General features: G+C 35.2%; 2 protein-coding genes across 5 annotated transcripts; both read left to right on the forward strand.

Moving 5' to 3' along the window:
• On the forward strand, nucleotides 1-7248 carry LOC104227567 (bidirectional sugar transporter SWEET1-like). Of its 3 annotated transcripts, none has more exons than XM_009779836.2 (6): nucleotides 1-105; nucleotides 212-248; nucleotides 380-475; nucleotides 728-1010; nucleotides 1612-1731; nucleotides 6910-7248. In XM_009779836.2, exons 1-6 carry the CDS (start codon nucleotides 75-77, stop codon nucleotides 7111-7113), a joined length of 771 nt encoding a protein of 256 aa, XP_009778138.1. In that variant the 5' UTR covers nucleotides 1-74; the 3' UTR covers nucleotides 7114-7248. The 3 variants fall into 3 exon arrangements, with proteins under 3 accessions (XP_009778138.1, XP_009778141.1, XP_009778140.1); XM_009779839.2 differs by having other exon boundaries at nucleotides 1612-1691; nucleotides 6910-7029; XM_009779838.2 differs by lacking the exon at nucleotides 1612-1731.
• Nucleotides 7249-9634: 2386 nt separating this feature from the next.
• LOC104227566 (bidirectional sugar transporter SWEET1-like) lies at nucleotides 9635-12279 on the forward strand. Of its 2 annotated transcripts, XM_009779834.2 has the most exons (6): nucleotides 9635-9717; nucleotides 9803-9839; nucleotides 9949-10044; nucleotides 10707-10989; nucleotides 11634-11753; nucleotides 12021-12279. In XM_009779834.2, exons 1-6 carry the CDS (start codon nucleotides 9675-9677, stop codon nucleotides 12198-12200), a joined length of 759 nt encoding a protein of 252 aa, XP_009778136.1. In that variant the 5' UTR covers nucleotides 9635-9674; the 3' UTR covers nucleotides 12201-12279. The 2 variants fall into 2 exon arrangements, with proteins under 2 accessions (XP_009778136.1, XP_009778137.1); XM_009779835.2 differs by lacking the exon at nucleotides 11634-11753.
• Nucleotides 12280-12793: the final 514 nt, after the last annotated feature.

Raw genomic sequence — 12793 nt, forward strand, 5'->3', positions numbered from 1 at the left:
TGCTTTTTGTTTTAGGTTGTTTCCACCTTTTGTGCTCGAGAGGAAATTAAGCTTCTCTGCCATGGAAGTAATCCATGCTCTCCACACCGCCTTTTGGCATTTTAGGTAGGACTTTCATTTTCTTGTATTTTTCTTTGTTTAATTTCTTGAATGTTGTCCATGATAGCTATCATTAGGTTTTTAATTTATACATCCTTTCTTCTTGGGGCAGGAATTTTAAATAGTTTGTTACTCCTCTTGGCGCCTATGTAAGCCTTCTTGAATTTCCACTTTTACTGTGTGTGTTTGTGGTTTTTTTTCTTTCTCTCTCGCTCTTTTTCCCGTTACTGATTTTGGTGCTTTGTGATAATTTATTTACTAATTTTTGATGATGGTATAGGATTACCTTTCAGAGGGTAATTAGAAAGAGATCAACAGAAAAAATTTCAGGCATACCATATGTTATTAGTCTGTTCAACTGCTTGTTCTCAATGTGGTATGTTCTTTAACATTCATTTTATACATTGTTCAACTTCACTTGAAAAATGGTTAACCTGACCTTTCAAAACGGAACAGGATATAATACACATATTTTAGGGAGATCGAAAGTATTAGTTTCTTTAATTCATTAATTAAACTAATGAGCTTAAATTCTCTTCTCTGTGTAAAAGATAATTAAATAATTAAGTCATTTAAAAAGTAATTGCAAGTAATTCTATCTAATAGCATTAATTGGTAACCCTAATAGGTATAGTCTGCCATTTGTTTCGCCAAACAATATGCTGGTTACAATTATCGGTGCCAGTGGTACAAGCATTCAGGCAACCTACGTGTTGATTTTCCTCATATTTGCCCCAAGCTGGAAAGAGAAGGCTAAGATCTCTGGGATTCTATTTCTTCTTTTTCTTATCTTCTCAACTGTGGCCTTAGTTTCCATATTTGCACTCCACGGCTATAAAAGGATGCTTTTTTGCGGCTTAGTTTCTGCAATTGTGGGTATCTCTATGTATGGTTCTCCTCTCACTATAATGGTATGTTCTTCAATTTGTTTTTTTTTTTTTGCAAAAGATAATGGTTTTGCTAATTAATGTGTCGTAGCAAAATACAGAGCGGTCTTAGTCAGGGGAGAGCTAGAGTGACGGGCGTTGGTTCGGCCGAATCCAATAGTTTTGATTCGAATCTTGTTTTTGTCTTCAAAATCAATTGGATATGTATAAATTATTAATTTAGAACCCAATAACTTAAACTGATTATAATTCCGATCACATAAGCTTTAAATCCTGGCTCTGCCTCTGATTTTACTCTCCATGACTGTTTGCCTATACAGCTGCGGAGACAGACCTTTTAGCTTTTATTAACATGACTTTAACTCGGTGGTGACCAACCTAAATGGCTAAACCACTAGCAAATTCCTCCCAATTAAAAACCACCTTTACAAAAAACATATTCCATGATGTCCTAATTAAATTAAGTATCGTATTCATATTGTGAAAACCTTTTTGTTAAATAATTTCGTATCTTACATCCTCTCTCTCCTAATTAAAGGAGAGAAACTAAGACTGAACTATATGTCTAATTCAAATTTTACCGTTTGATGTGGTTTCTGTTTTTATATTTTTCCTCCATTGTTAGAGGTTGGTGATCAAGACTAAAAGCGTGGAGTACATGCCATTATTCTTGTCAATATTTGCTTTCACGTGCAGTATCACATGGTTAGTCTACGGATTGCTTGGAGCGGACCCTTTTATTTATGTAAGTAGGTTTAATTTGTGAAACATTCCATAAAATTCTCAATAAATTAGTCTTGGACCAGATTTCTAGATTCTAAAATGGTTATTTACTTGAATCTTGATATCTTTCCTTTTCCTCCTATTTTTTCTATATACATATATATTAAGCTATGTATTCAAAACATTTCTTCCTATCTATCTGTTCTTCTATTTCTGCATGATCTTCTCAATCCATTCTCTTTCTTGAATACTTGTCTTGCTCTTCAAATAGGCGATCTTCCTCATTCTGCATTCTTACTTTATCTGTCTTACAATGTATGCAGTTGTAGGTAGTTTGAAATCCCATACAACAGTATTTCTTGCTTTCCATATCCAGTACACCAAGGCAGCCAATATAGCAGTGGCAACTTCCCTGCATCTTCTCCCTTTAAGTAGTCTGGTTACTCTTCTCCAGATCCCTGTTATCTCTGTATTTTGTATGCCTATGTTCATCCACTGTAACACCTCCCTTAAGCCTTACTGTGAATATACACATTCAAAGAATAAATGTTTGGTGGTTTCCTCTTCTGTTCCACATATTGGGCATCTATCTTCTTGACTAATGCTCATGTTGTACAATCTGGACTTTGTCAGCAGCCTTTGATGCATAGTGATCCAACAAATAAAGCTGTGCTTGGGTAGGTTCATGTTATTCCATACCCATCTTCTCCATGTCCAACTCTCCTTTTCCCCCATTCTCTATGTGTATCTTCCCTTTATTGTGTACTTTCCATTGGCATTGCTCCATAAGTTCTGATTATAGCCTGGAGCAAATATTTCCTTGATTCTACATATTTTCTTCCAATACCAGCTAACATCAGTGGGGCATTTGTACTGCCCTAATCCTTCTCCTTTAAGTAGATAGTGTTGATCCATTTCACCCATAGGTTATCAGCTTTTTGGGTAATATTCCATACATATTTTGCAACAGCAGCTTCATTCTATTTTATTATATCTGTTATCCTCAAACCTCCTTCATGTTTTGCCTTGCACACTAGATCTCATGCCACTAGGGGTGGTTTATGTGTGACAGGTTTCCCATCCCAGATGAAATTTCTACACATAGCAGTTATCCCTTTCAGCACCTGCTTTGGGAGTAAAAATATGGTTGACCAGTAGCTGTGAATGTGAAGTAGTACTGAATTCACTAGTTGCACCCTTCCTGCATAAGACAAATGTCTTGTACTCCACCCTTTGATTCTAGTTGCTATCTTATCTATAAGTATTTCACAATCCATTTTAGATAGTCTCTTAGCTGATATAGGCACACCAAGGTACCTGAATGGCAGATTTCCTTTCTGATATCCTGTCATGTCTATCAAATCCTTCTGGTGCTGGTTTTGCATATTGACACTGAAGATGTTTGACTTGTTTGCATTTGTAGTTAGGCTTGAAGTTTCTGAGAATGTTTTCAAGCCCCTCAATAGTAGTAGCACTGATTGAAAGGTTCCTTTACTGAATAGTAGCACATCATCTGCAAAGCATAAATGATTCAACTTCAAGTGTTTGCATTTAGTGTGATATTCAAATCCCACCTGCTCTGTAACTATGTTCATTATCCTTGTGAAATATTCCATGAAAATGGCAAAGATCAGTGGGGATATGGGGTCCCCTTGTCTAAGTCCTCTTTCCCCTTTTATGTTCCCATACAAACCTCCATTGATTGCAATTGCATACTGCATTGTAGTGATGCATGTCATAGTCCATTTGATAAATTGCTGAGGGAATTCCAGTGCATGCAACATTTCAGTTACAAACTCCCATTCTACTGTGTCGTAAGCATTCCTCAAGTCTATTTTTATCAGGCAGCTACTTGTGATTTATTTCCTATTATACAGTCTTACCAAGTCTTGACATATTAGTATGTTCTGAGCTATGGTTCTTCCAGCCACAAAGGCACTTTGATTGAGGGATATGATATATGGCAGGACTTTCTTCAACCTGTTTGCTAACATCTTGGATATTACCTTATAAATTGTATTGCAGCAAACTATAGGTATGTAGTCTGTTACTTTGTCTGCATGATCTGATTTTGGTACTAGAGTCAACACAGTGCTATTCCATGCCCTCAATAATTTCCCTGTTTTAAAAAACTCCATTATTCCTGCTTCAAGATCCTCTTTAACTATTTCCCAGCAATCCTTGAAAAACTAGCTTCCATAGCCATCTGGTCCAGGTGCTTTATCTCCATCTATCTCCCATAAAGCTTGTTTCATTTCATCTGTTGTAAACTCCTCAACCAACATACATCTTTGTTCCTTTGAGACTACAGGTCCTTTTTTAATAGTAACATTTCATACCCTTCTTCTATTCTCAGTTTTAGTGCCAAGTAGAGTAGAGTAATATTTCACAAAAGCATCAGTAATCCCCTCTATATCATTTCTTGTTCTCCCTTCAGTGTCTTTTATAGTGAAAATTCTGTTAGCATTTCTTCTAGCTTTTAGCATGCTATGAAAAAACTTTGTGTTCATATCCCCTGAGTTCAGCCAATGCATTTTACACTTCTGCTTTAGGTACCGGTTCCGCGTCAGATTCCAGTATGAATATTGTTTAGCTAGCCTTGCCTCTTCTTCAATCAACCTTATGTTTAAAGGATCTTTCTGTAGTTTCTTTTGGCACTCCTCTAGCTCTGTTTTTGCCTGCACATCTTTCCCTTCTACATCACCAAATTGAGTTCTTCTTATTCCTTGCAGAGTGGCTTTCAGTCCATTCAGCTTCCCCACCAATCTATACTACTTAGTACCTGTAATCCCCTTATTCCAACTATATTCCACTTGTTGTTTGAAGTCAGTGGCTTGACTCCATATGTTGAAATATCTGATTCTGTACTGTCCACTTTGAGGTCCTTGATCCCAGTTAATCAGAGCTGGACAATGGTCCATGAGTCCTTCATTTCCAAAGTGAACTTCTGATCCTGGCAATTTCATCACCCAATCTCCATTAACTAGCACCCTATCAATCCTACTGTAGACTCTACTATTGTCTCCATGTTTATTGTTCCATGTGAAAAAAGATCCAGATGATTTAAGTTCTTGTAGTGACCATCTCCCTACACACTCTTTGAATTCTTTTATTTTTGAAACTGTGATTTGACTCCCCACCCTTTTATCTATATTCAATACACAGTTGAAATCTCCCATAACTGCCCATGATTTTTTTAGTGACACCATGAATTTTCTCCAACTCTTGCCATAATTGTCTTCTTAAAGCTTGGTCATTAAACCCACACACAAATGTTATCTGAAACTTGTGTTGAGTCCTTCTATGTTCTACCTCACAATGCATCATTTGTGCTGATACATCAGTGATATTTATAGAGAATATATTTGGTTTCCAAAGCACCCATATTCTTCCACTTGGATGATGAGCTAGATTGTGACTAAAAGACCATGCATTACAAAGATTAAGAGAAGCTAAAGATGTTTTCTGCCTCTTAATCTTTGTCTCCAGGAATCCAAATAGGCCTACCTTAGTATTGTGTAAGAACAGATTCATTTCTTTCTGCTTGTACTGCCTGTTTAGACCCCTCACATTCTAAAATCCCAATTTATCCATTGTGGAGGGGGTTTGTACCTCCCCTCCCTGTTCCTGGACCCATCTCTATTTTCCTTTGTACTCCCCTCTGGTAGCTTACTGTTGAACTGCCTTTTCCTTGTTGAGTACCTTCTCCTTGTGTAATTCCTTTAGCTTTATTTCTCCTGTCTGTTATTGTTTTCTCTCTAGCACTCTCCTCTGCAATTTGCTCTTCCCGCTGATCCTCCAGTGTTGAGAAAGAGTTACTCACTGGCATGATAATCTGCTTCTGTAAAGCTTTCCCTTGTACATTCTTCGGCTTTTGTTCCATGCTTTCCCATGCTATGGTTGGCTTTTCTTTTTGCTCATTCCTCTCCACTGGCTTCCACTCTTTTCTTACTTGTTTTGCTTGTGGTTTTTGTACTCTTCTGCATTGCTGGTCTGTGTGCCTAAACAATTTGCATTGTTGACACATTGTAGGCTTCCATTCATACTATATTTTCTGTTCGATTATTTGACCCAATTCATTTTCAAACATTACTGAATCTGGATATGCTTTGTTAAAAGGAACCTCCACCATCACCCTTGCATACATGAGTTTCTTCTTTCTCGTTGTTGTTGTATCAGCCTTCACGGGTTTCCCCACCAGCCCAGCTATTTTTGCTAGAGCTGCTTGCCCCCAGTACTTTAGATCTAGGCCCACTAGTCGAATCCATATAGGCACCTGCTCCACTGTTACATTCATTATCTCCATTCCTGGTTTTCATGGCTTAATTATCCCTGGTTTTCGATCAAATATCTGCACTCCCCCTTCAATTGCCTTTGTACGCCCTTCATTACTGTGAAATCTGACCATGAATACTCCTTTTTTAATTTGAGCTACCTTATCAATTCCCAAATCCTTCCATATACGATTGAAATACCCCTCCACCACTGTTAAAGGAGGATTTGACCCCAGCACAAAGCATACAACCGCAGTTTGCCAGTATTCTATTTCCTCTTTTATATCTTCCATTGTTATTTTGACATTAGCATTAGAATTCACTCCTTCTAGGTCAAATCCCTAAGTTACTGGTGTATTTCCAACTATTTTACTCCAGGATGTCAAATTTGAAGCTAGGGCTTGAGATTTACCTATTAGTTCCTCCTTTTTTTCCACTTTGTCCGCCCATGATTGCTTCCCGCTAGACTGTGCTTGATTGCTATTGTCATGCTGCTTAGTTGCTTGCGTAATTGATTGCGTAGCTATCGGTGTTGCCATTGGCGTTTCCTTTGATGGCCCCGCCATAGGTGTCTGCTGCAGTTCTAACGGAATTACTCCTTGTAACACATTAATGCTTCTAGTTTTCTTTGCATCTTCAGTTTGTGGAATTGCTCTCATGCCAAAATTTCTCTGCTGATTTACCGTTCCTAATTGCCCTCTCCCTCTAGTTCGTTGCTTCTTCGCCATTTCAGCCTTAGCTGAGAGAAGCTTCTTGTTTCAGAGAGTTATTAGCAAGAGAATTATTACCTAGGAAATTAAATTGATAATTTAAATTCGCGTTGAAAGAAAAAGTTGATACTACTTAACTCAATTCATTTTTTTTTATTAGATATGTTATGTTAAGAAGTTTTCTTAATCTGACGACATTATATATTGTTGTCTTAGGTACCAAACGTGGTCGGAGCTTTGTTGGGATTAGTGCAACTAATTTTATATGCAGTTTATCGTGATATTAAACGGGAAGTGAAGAAAGAAGCAGTAGATGAATCAGTAAAGATGGAGCTTGAAAATCCCAATGAAGAAAAGATAGCTGACACACAAATCCCAATGCAGTTTTTCTCTCATCATAATGGACAAATCCTAAATTAATAATTATCTACATATGTAACTTAATTTTCACTGAACTCCACTTGCCAAAACAATTATCAGTTGTCCCTTGAATTCCTAAGGACAAATGTAGTAACCTACACTCGTATGAAAATCGTTATTCTATTTTGAACCTTAGAGTTTTTTGAGTTGCTAGTTCTTTTTTTCTTCCCTTTAATTAGGAGGATCTATAGTGTTTCCACACTTCCCCTCCATGGTGACTCGAACCCAGGACCTATCGGTCGTAGGTGGAGGTGCTTTTACCAACTGAGCAAGCCTCTCTTGTCTTGTAAGTCCATTTGAGTTGCTAGTTGATTTGATAGTACTCTTTTTATCCGTTGTTATGTAAGTCCATTTGAGTTGGCACAAAACTCAAACAATTTGACCTTTTGATAACTCAATTTGTCTGTGGTGCTATCTGATTGGACACCGAGTTTTAGGAAAGAAAGAAAGAAAGATTTTTATTATGGTCTAAAACAAGTTATAGAGATTTATGTAGTTATAAATCGTCTTATTAAGGAAAGCTAATAGTAAAGTCTATACCATGAATTAAGGATAGATTACTCACACTTAACTGAAACAAGGGATTTCAAACAATAATTTGATCATTTATACTTAAGAACATTCAAGCACTTTCTTATTAAATTATTTTCTTATTAAGCGTTTTCTTGTCAAGCCCTTGACTTAGGAAATTATAAACTCAACTTATCTAAATCGACTGTCAAGAAATCTACCAATGAATTCATGTAATCCAACCCTTCAAGAATCTATAACAAGGGTCCGGGTTAGAACCATTAGCTAAGAACTCTACCAACTAATTCATGTGATCCAACCCTTCAAGGATCTATACAAGGGGTTAGAACCATTAGCTCAACTATTAACTTCTACCCAACATCATAACTAGGTTTTTACCCATAAACTCTGTCGTTTCAATCACTCAATACGCTATAAAGTTTCTAATCTTGATGGTAGAGAGCAAAGCGATTACTTTAGAAGTTGCTCCTTGAAACCCTATGTCTTGAGCCTTGAATAGTCCTTTGAATTCTTGTTGAAAATATAAGATTTTAGAATTTCTAGGTGTTAAACAATGCTTATGTAGAGTTTCTAACTTGAATTTATGATAGAAATTTTACCTTGGGTGGATTGGAGAAGCCCTAGATCGTTCTTATTCTCAAACACCTTTTTCAAAATGTTGTAGACATAATTAGGATTTTTTCTCTTTGAAGTACCCTTTTAATTGGCATTTTAAAGTCACACAGGCCAAAATTTGGCCTACCGCGTTACCCTGGGCATCGCCAGGGCGTGATCTTCAGAGACTCGATTTTCTGAACTTTTGGCACAATTTTGGCTTGTGCATCGCCTGGGACTCTGCATCAAGGTATTTTTTTTTCCGCAATCAGATTCCTGCTCTGCTGCCTTTGAGTTAAAATGTCACATCTTCTTGCAGTAGTATCATAATGATAAAAGTTTTTGAAGTTCTAGATGCAAAACTCAGAGTGCTTTCTTTTGGATTTTGGTATATGGCTCGACACTCAATTCACTATACATTGGTCGTTTTGATCATTTAAAGTTAGAAAAAGTGCTACTAAAGCCATCTTTATCCTTTATACAATTCCAACTCACTCTAAACTACCTCTCCCGTCTATTAAACACCCTTACAACCTTGGAGGCATAACGTTTAGGTATTATACATCTTCAAAACTTTTCACGTTACATATAGAATGTTACGGGTCTTACATATATCCCCTAATTTAAGTCTTCTCTTCTCTTCTCTTTCATGTTTTGATGCTTCCAACATGGCGGGGCAAGGGGGAAAAAGGAATACTTTTTGGTTTTGAATGATAATAAAAGGGCCAAATGAAAACAAAACAACTAGAAGGAAAAATATATGAAGGAACATTGGGCTGAAAGTGAATAGAATTAATGTTATTCTTTTGCCATTGTTATTTATTAATAATACGGCAGCACCATGAGGAGATAAAGGAATAGAGTAACCATTTCTCACTCGGTAAGATGGTGGTAAGATGGAGGTCATCAACCAATCCCCAATTCTTGCCTATAGACAACATTACTAAAGGGTTGTCAAGGTGATAAAGAAAATATAGTCTCAATACTACTAAATGAATCTATAAACTTAAATAAATTACTTCTGAAAAATGTTTAGCATGCTTGTTGCATTTGAGTTGGGTACAAGAATATGTTAATTAGGTGAGGGTGGGATGGACCAAGAAGGTAAGTTATGGGTTCGGTCGAATATAGTAGCTTTAGTTTAAACTTTACATTTAGATTAAAAAATCTATTAAATATATAAAAAATCAAATTAAGAACGCGGTTACTAGCACCTAATATTTCTATTTTAGAATTTAGAATCTATAAAGTTCAAATACCGATTCCACTACCATCTACTTTTGTATTGTGACGCTAACATTACTGCAAAACAAGCCAGCAAAAGGAAATTATTTTCTATATATATCACATGTGATCATGATTGGCTGCACCTTATGCTTCTGGTTTCAAGTTGTTTCCACCTTTTGTGCTCGAGAGGAAATTAAAGCTTCTTTGCCATGGGAGTAATTCATATTCTCCACACCGCCTTTGGGATTTTTGGTGGGGCATTCATTGTATTTTTCTTCCTTTAAATATCTATTATAGCTATAATAAGGGTTTTCTCCTTTCTTAATTCTTGGGGCAGGAATTTTAAACACTCTGTTACTCCTCCTGGCGCCTAGGTAAGCCTTTTCGAATTTCCACCTTTATTGTGTGTGTTTCTGTGCGTTTTTTCCCGTTACTGATTCTGGTGCTTTGTTATAATTTATTGAATAACTTGTGATGGTATAGGATTACCTTCCAGAGGGTGATTAGAAAGAGATCAACTGAAAATTTTTCGGGCATACCATATGTTATTAGTCTGGTCAATTGCTTGTTCTCAATGTGGTATGTTCTCTACATGTTTTCTTTAATATTCACTTTATACATTAAGCAATTAGAGAGAGATAAATTCTGTAGTTAAATCGTAAGATCTGTTGCTAATCCTACTTAGTAACGAATTAGCGACGGATTAATTATTAAAATATTTTGTTAGCTACGAGCGATTTAGCAACGAAGTTCGTAACTAATTCCAATTTTTTTATAGTTGCATATATGGTGCAACTTCACTTGCAAGATGGTCAACCTGACCTTTCAAAACATAACAGGATATACATAATTTAGGGAGATAGAGAATTTTTAATTCCTTTGACTCATGAATTCATCATTAACTAAACTAATGAATTTGAGTTCTATGTATTATTGCGTAAATTATACACATAATTATGTCAATTAAAAGGTAATTGCATATAATTCTATCCCGTATCACTGATTGGTAACCTATAATTAATAACTAGTAGTACAAGTTAAATTAAATTGTGCATGGTATAAATTATTCATTACATAATCAGTGTATATCTTGGATCCTTAACTAATATTCAAGAGGTTCGTCTTCTTCTTTTATTATTATTATTATTATTATTATTATTATTATTATTATTATTATTATTATTTAACTATAAATTTAAGTTTGTTATTGAGGGAATCCAGCATCTTGGTGAATTAAATAGGTATAGTCTGCCATTTGTTTCGCCAAACAATATGCTGGTTACAATTATCGCTGCCAGTGGTACAAGCATTCAACCGATCCATGTGTTGATTTTCCTCCCATTTGCCCCAAGCTGGAAAGAGAAGGCTAAGATCTCTGGGATTCTATTTCTTTTCTTTCTCATCTTCTCAACTGTGGCTTTAGTTTCCATATTTGCACTCCATGGCCATAAAAGGAAGCTTTTTTGTGGCTTCATTTCTGGAATTGTGGGTATCTCTATGTATGGTTCTCCTCTCACTATATTGGTAAGTACTTTAATTTATTTTCTTATTTATGCAAAAGGAAAAAGTTATTTCTTAATTAATATGCGTCGAAGCAAAATACATGGCGGTCTAGCAAATTAGGAACTCCTTTTGTTAGATTAATATGGGATAATTAATGCTAGTATGGCTACGCATTATAACTTGCTATTAAAGCACAATAATTATTATCATATATATATATATATATATGGCGTCCCCTTTTAAATCATTTAATTTTAATCAAGCCTAGTTGTTGCGTTAACGTTATAGTACAATTTTAACATTAGAAAAGTACACACTTTATCTTTTTATTCTTTTAACTTAAATTTTGAAAATTTAAATTGTATGATCATAATATTCAGCCATGGGCATTTCAACCTTTTTGCTTTTAGTGACATGACTTTAACTCGGTGGTGAATGGTGATCAACCTAAACCACTAACAAATTCCTCCCAATCAAAATTACACAAAACATATTCCATGATGTTCTAATTAAATTAAATGTCATACTCATATATGTAAAAAAGAATTGTTCAATAGTTTCATATCTTATCTCTTTCCTTTCCTAAAAGAGAGAAAGTAACCCTGAACTGTATAGGTAATTCAAAGTTTACCCTTTGTCGCTGTTTCTCCTCCCTTGTTATATAGAGACAGGTGATCAAAACTAAAAGCGTGGAGTACATGCCATTATTCTTGTCAATATTTGTTTTCACTTGCGGTGTCACATGGTTAGTCTACCGATTGCTTGGAGTGGACCCTTTTATTTATGTAAGTAGGTTTTAATTTGTGAAATATTCCATAAAATTCTCAATAAATTAGTCTTGGACCAGATTTCTAGATACTAAAAATGATTATTTACTTGAATCTTGATGTCTATCAAATAGCAAGAGAATTATTACATAGGAAATTAAACTGATATTTTAAATTCGCGTTGGAAAAAAAGTTGATACTAGTTAACTCAATTAAAAATATTTTTTGAGATATTTTCGTTAAGAAGTTTTCTTAATCTCACGACATTATATATTGTTTTCTTAGGTACCAAACATGATCGGAGCATTGTTAGGATTAGTGCAACTAATTTTATATGCAGTTTATCGTGATAATAAACGGGGAGTTAAGAAAGAAGCAACAGATGTATCAGTAGATATGGAGCTTGGAAATACCAATGAAGAAAAACTCGCTAACACACCAAGTCAGAATGCAACCATACCTTAATTTTCCTCAATTTTTCTCTCAACATAAGGGGAAAATTCTAAATTAATAATTACCTACATGCGTAACTTTATTTTCACTGAATTCCACCTTGACAAAATAATCATCGATTCGTCCCCTGAATTTCGAACTCCTAAAATAAATCATTATTCTATTTTGAACCTTAGACTTGTTTGAGTTGCTAGTTGATTTGATAGTACTCTCTTCATCACTCCATTTGAGTGATTTGCATTTCTCCTCTCAGTTTGTGGCGGTATTTGACCGGAAATCAAATTTTAAGAAAGAAAGAATTTTATTATTATTATCTATAACAAGTCACAGAGTTTCATGCGATTATAAATCTTCTCATTGATAAAAGTATATCACATAAGTTGAAACAAATAAATTATATCTTTATGACAGAACACTGTTAAAATAGATGTAAAAGGTTAATTCGTTGGAGAAACCATTACATGATTAGAGGGCGCTTAACTTCGTTCCGCCAATTCTTTAAGCTTGTCCATATGGAATAGAGATATCTTGTAGAGGAATTTATATGGAATACAATCTTTTTAAGACTTATTTAAATTTCTGTAATTTAAGACTTTCACAAAATT

Source organism: Nicotiana sylvestris, chromosome 4, assembly GCF_000393655.2.
Source record: "Nicotiana sylvestris chromosome 4, ASM39365v2, whole genome shotgun sequence".
Taxonomy (NCBI): Eukaryota; Viridiplantae; Streptophyta; class Magnoliopsida; order Solanales; family Solanaceae; genus Nicotiana; species Nicotiana sylvestris.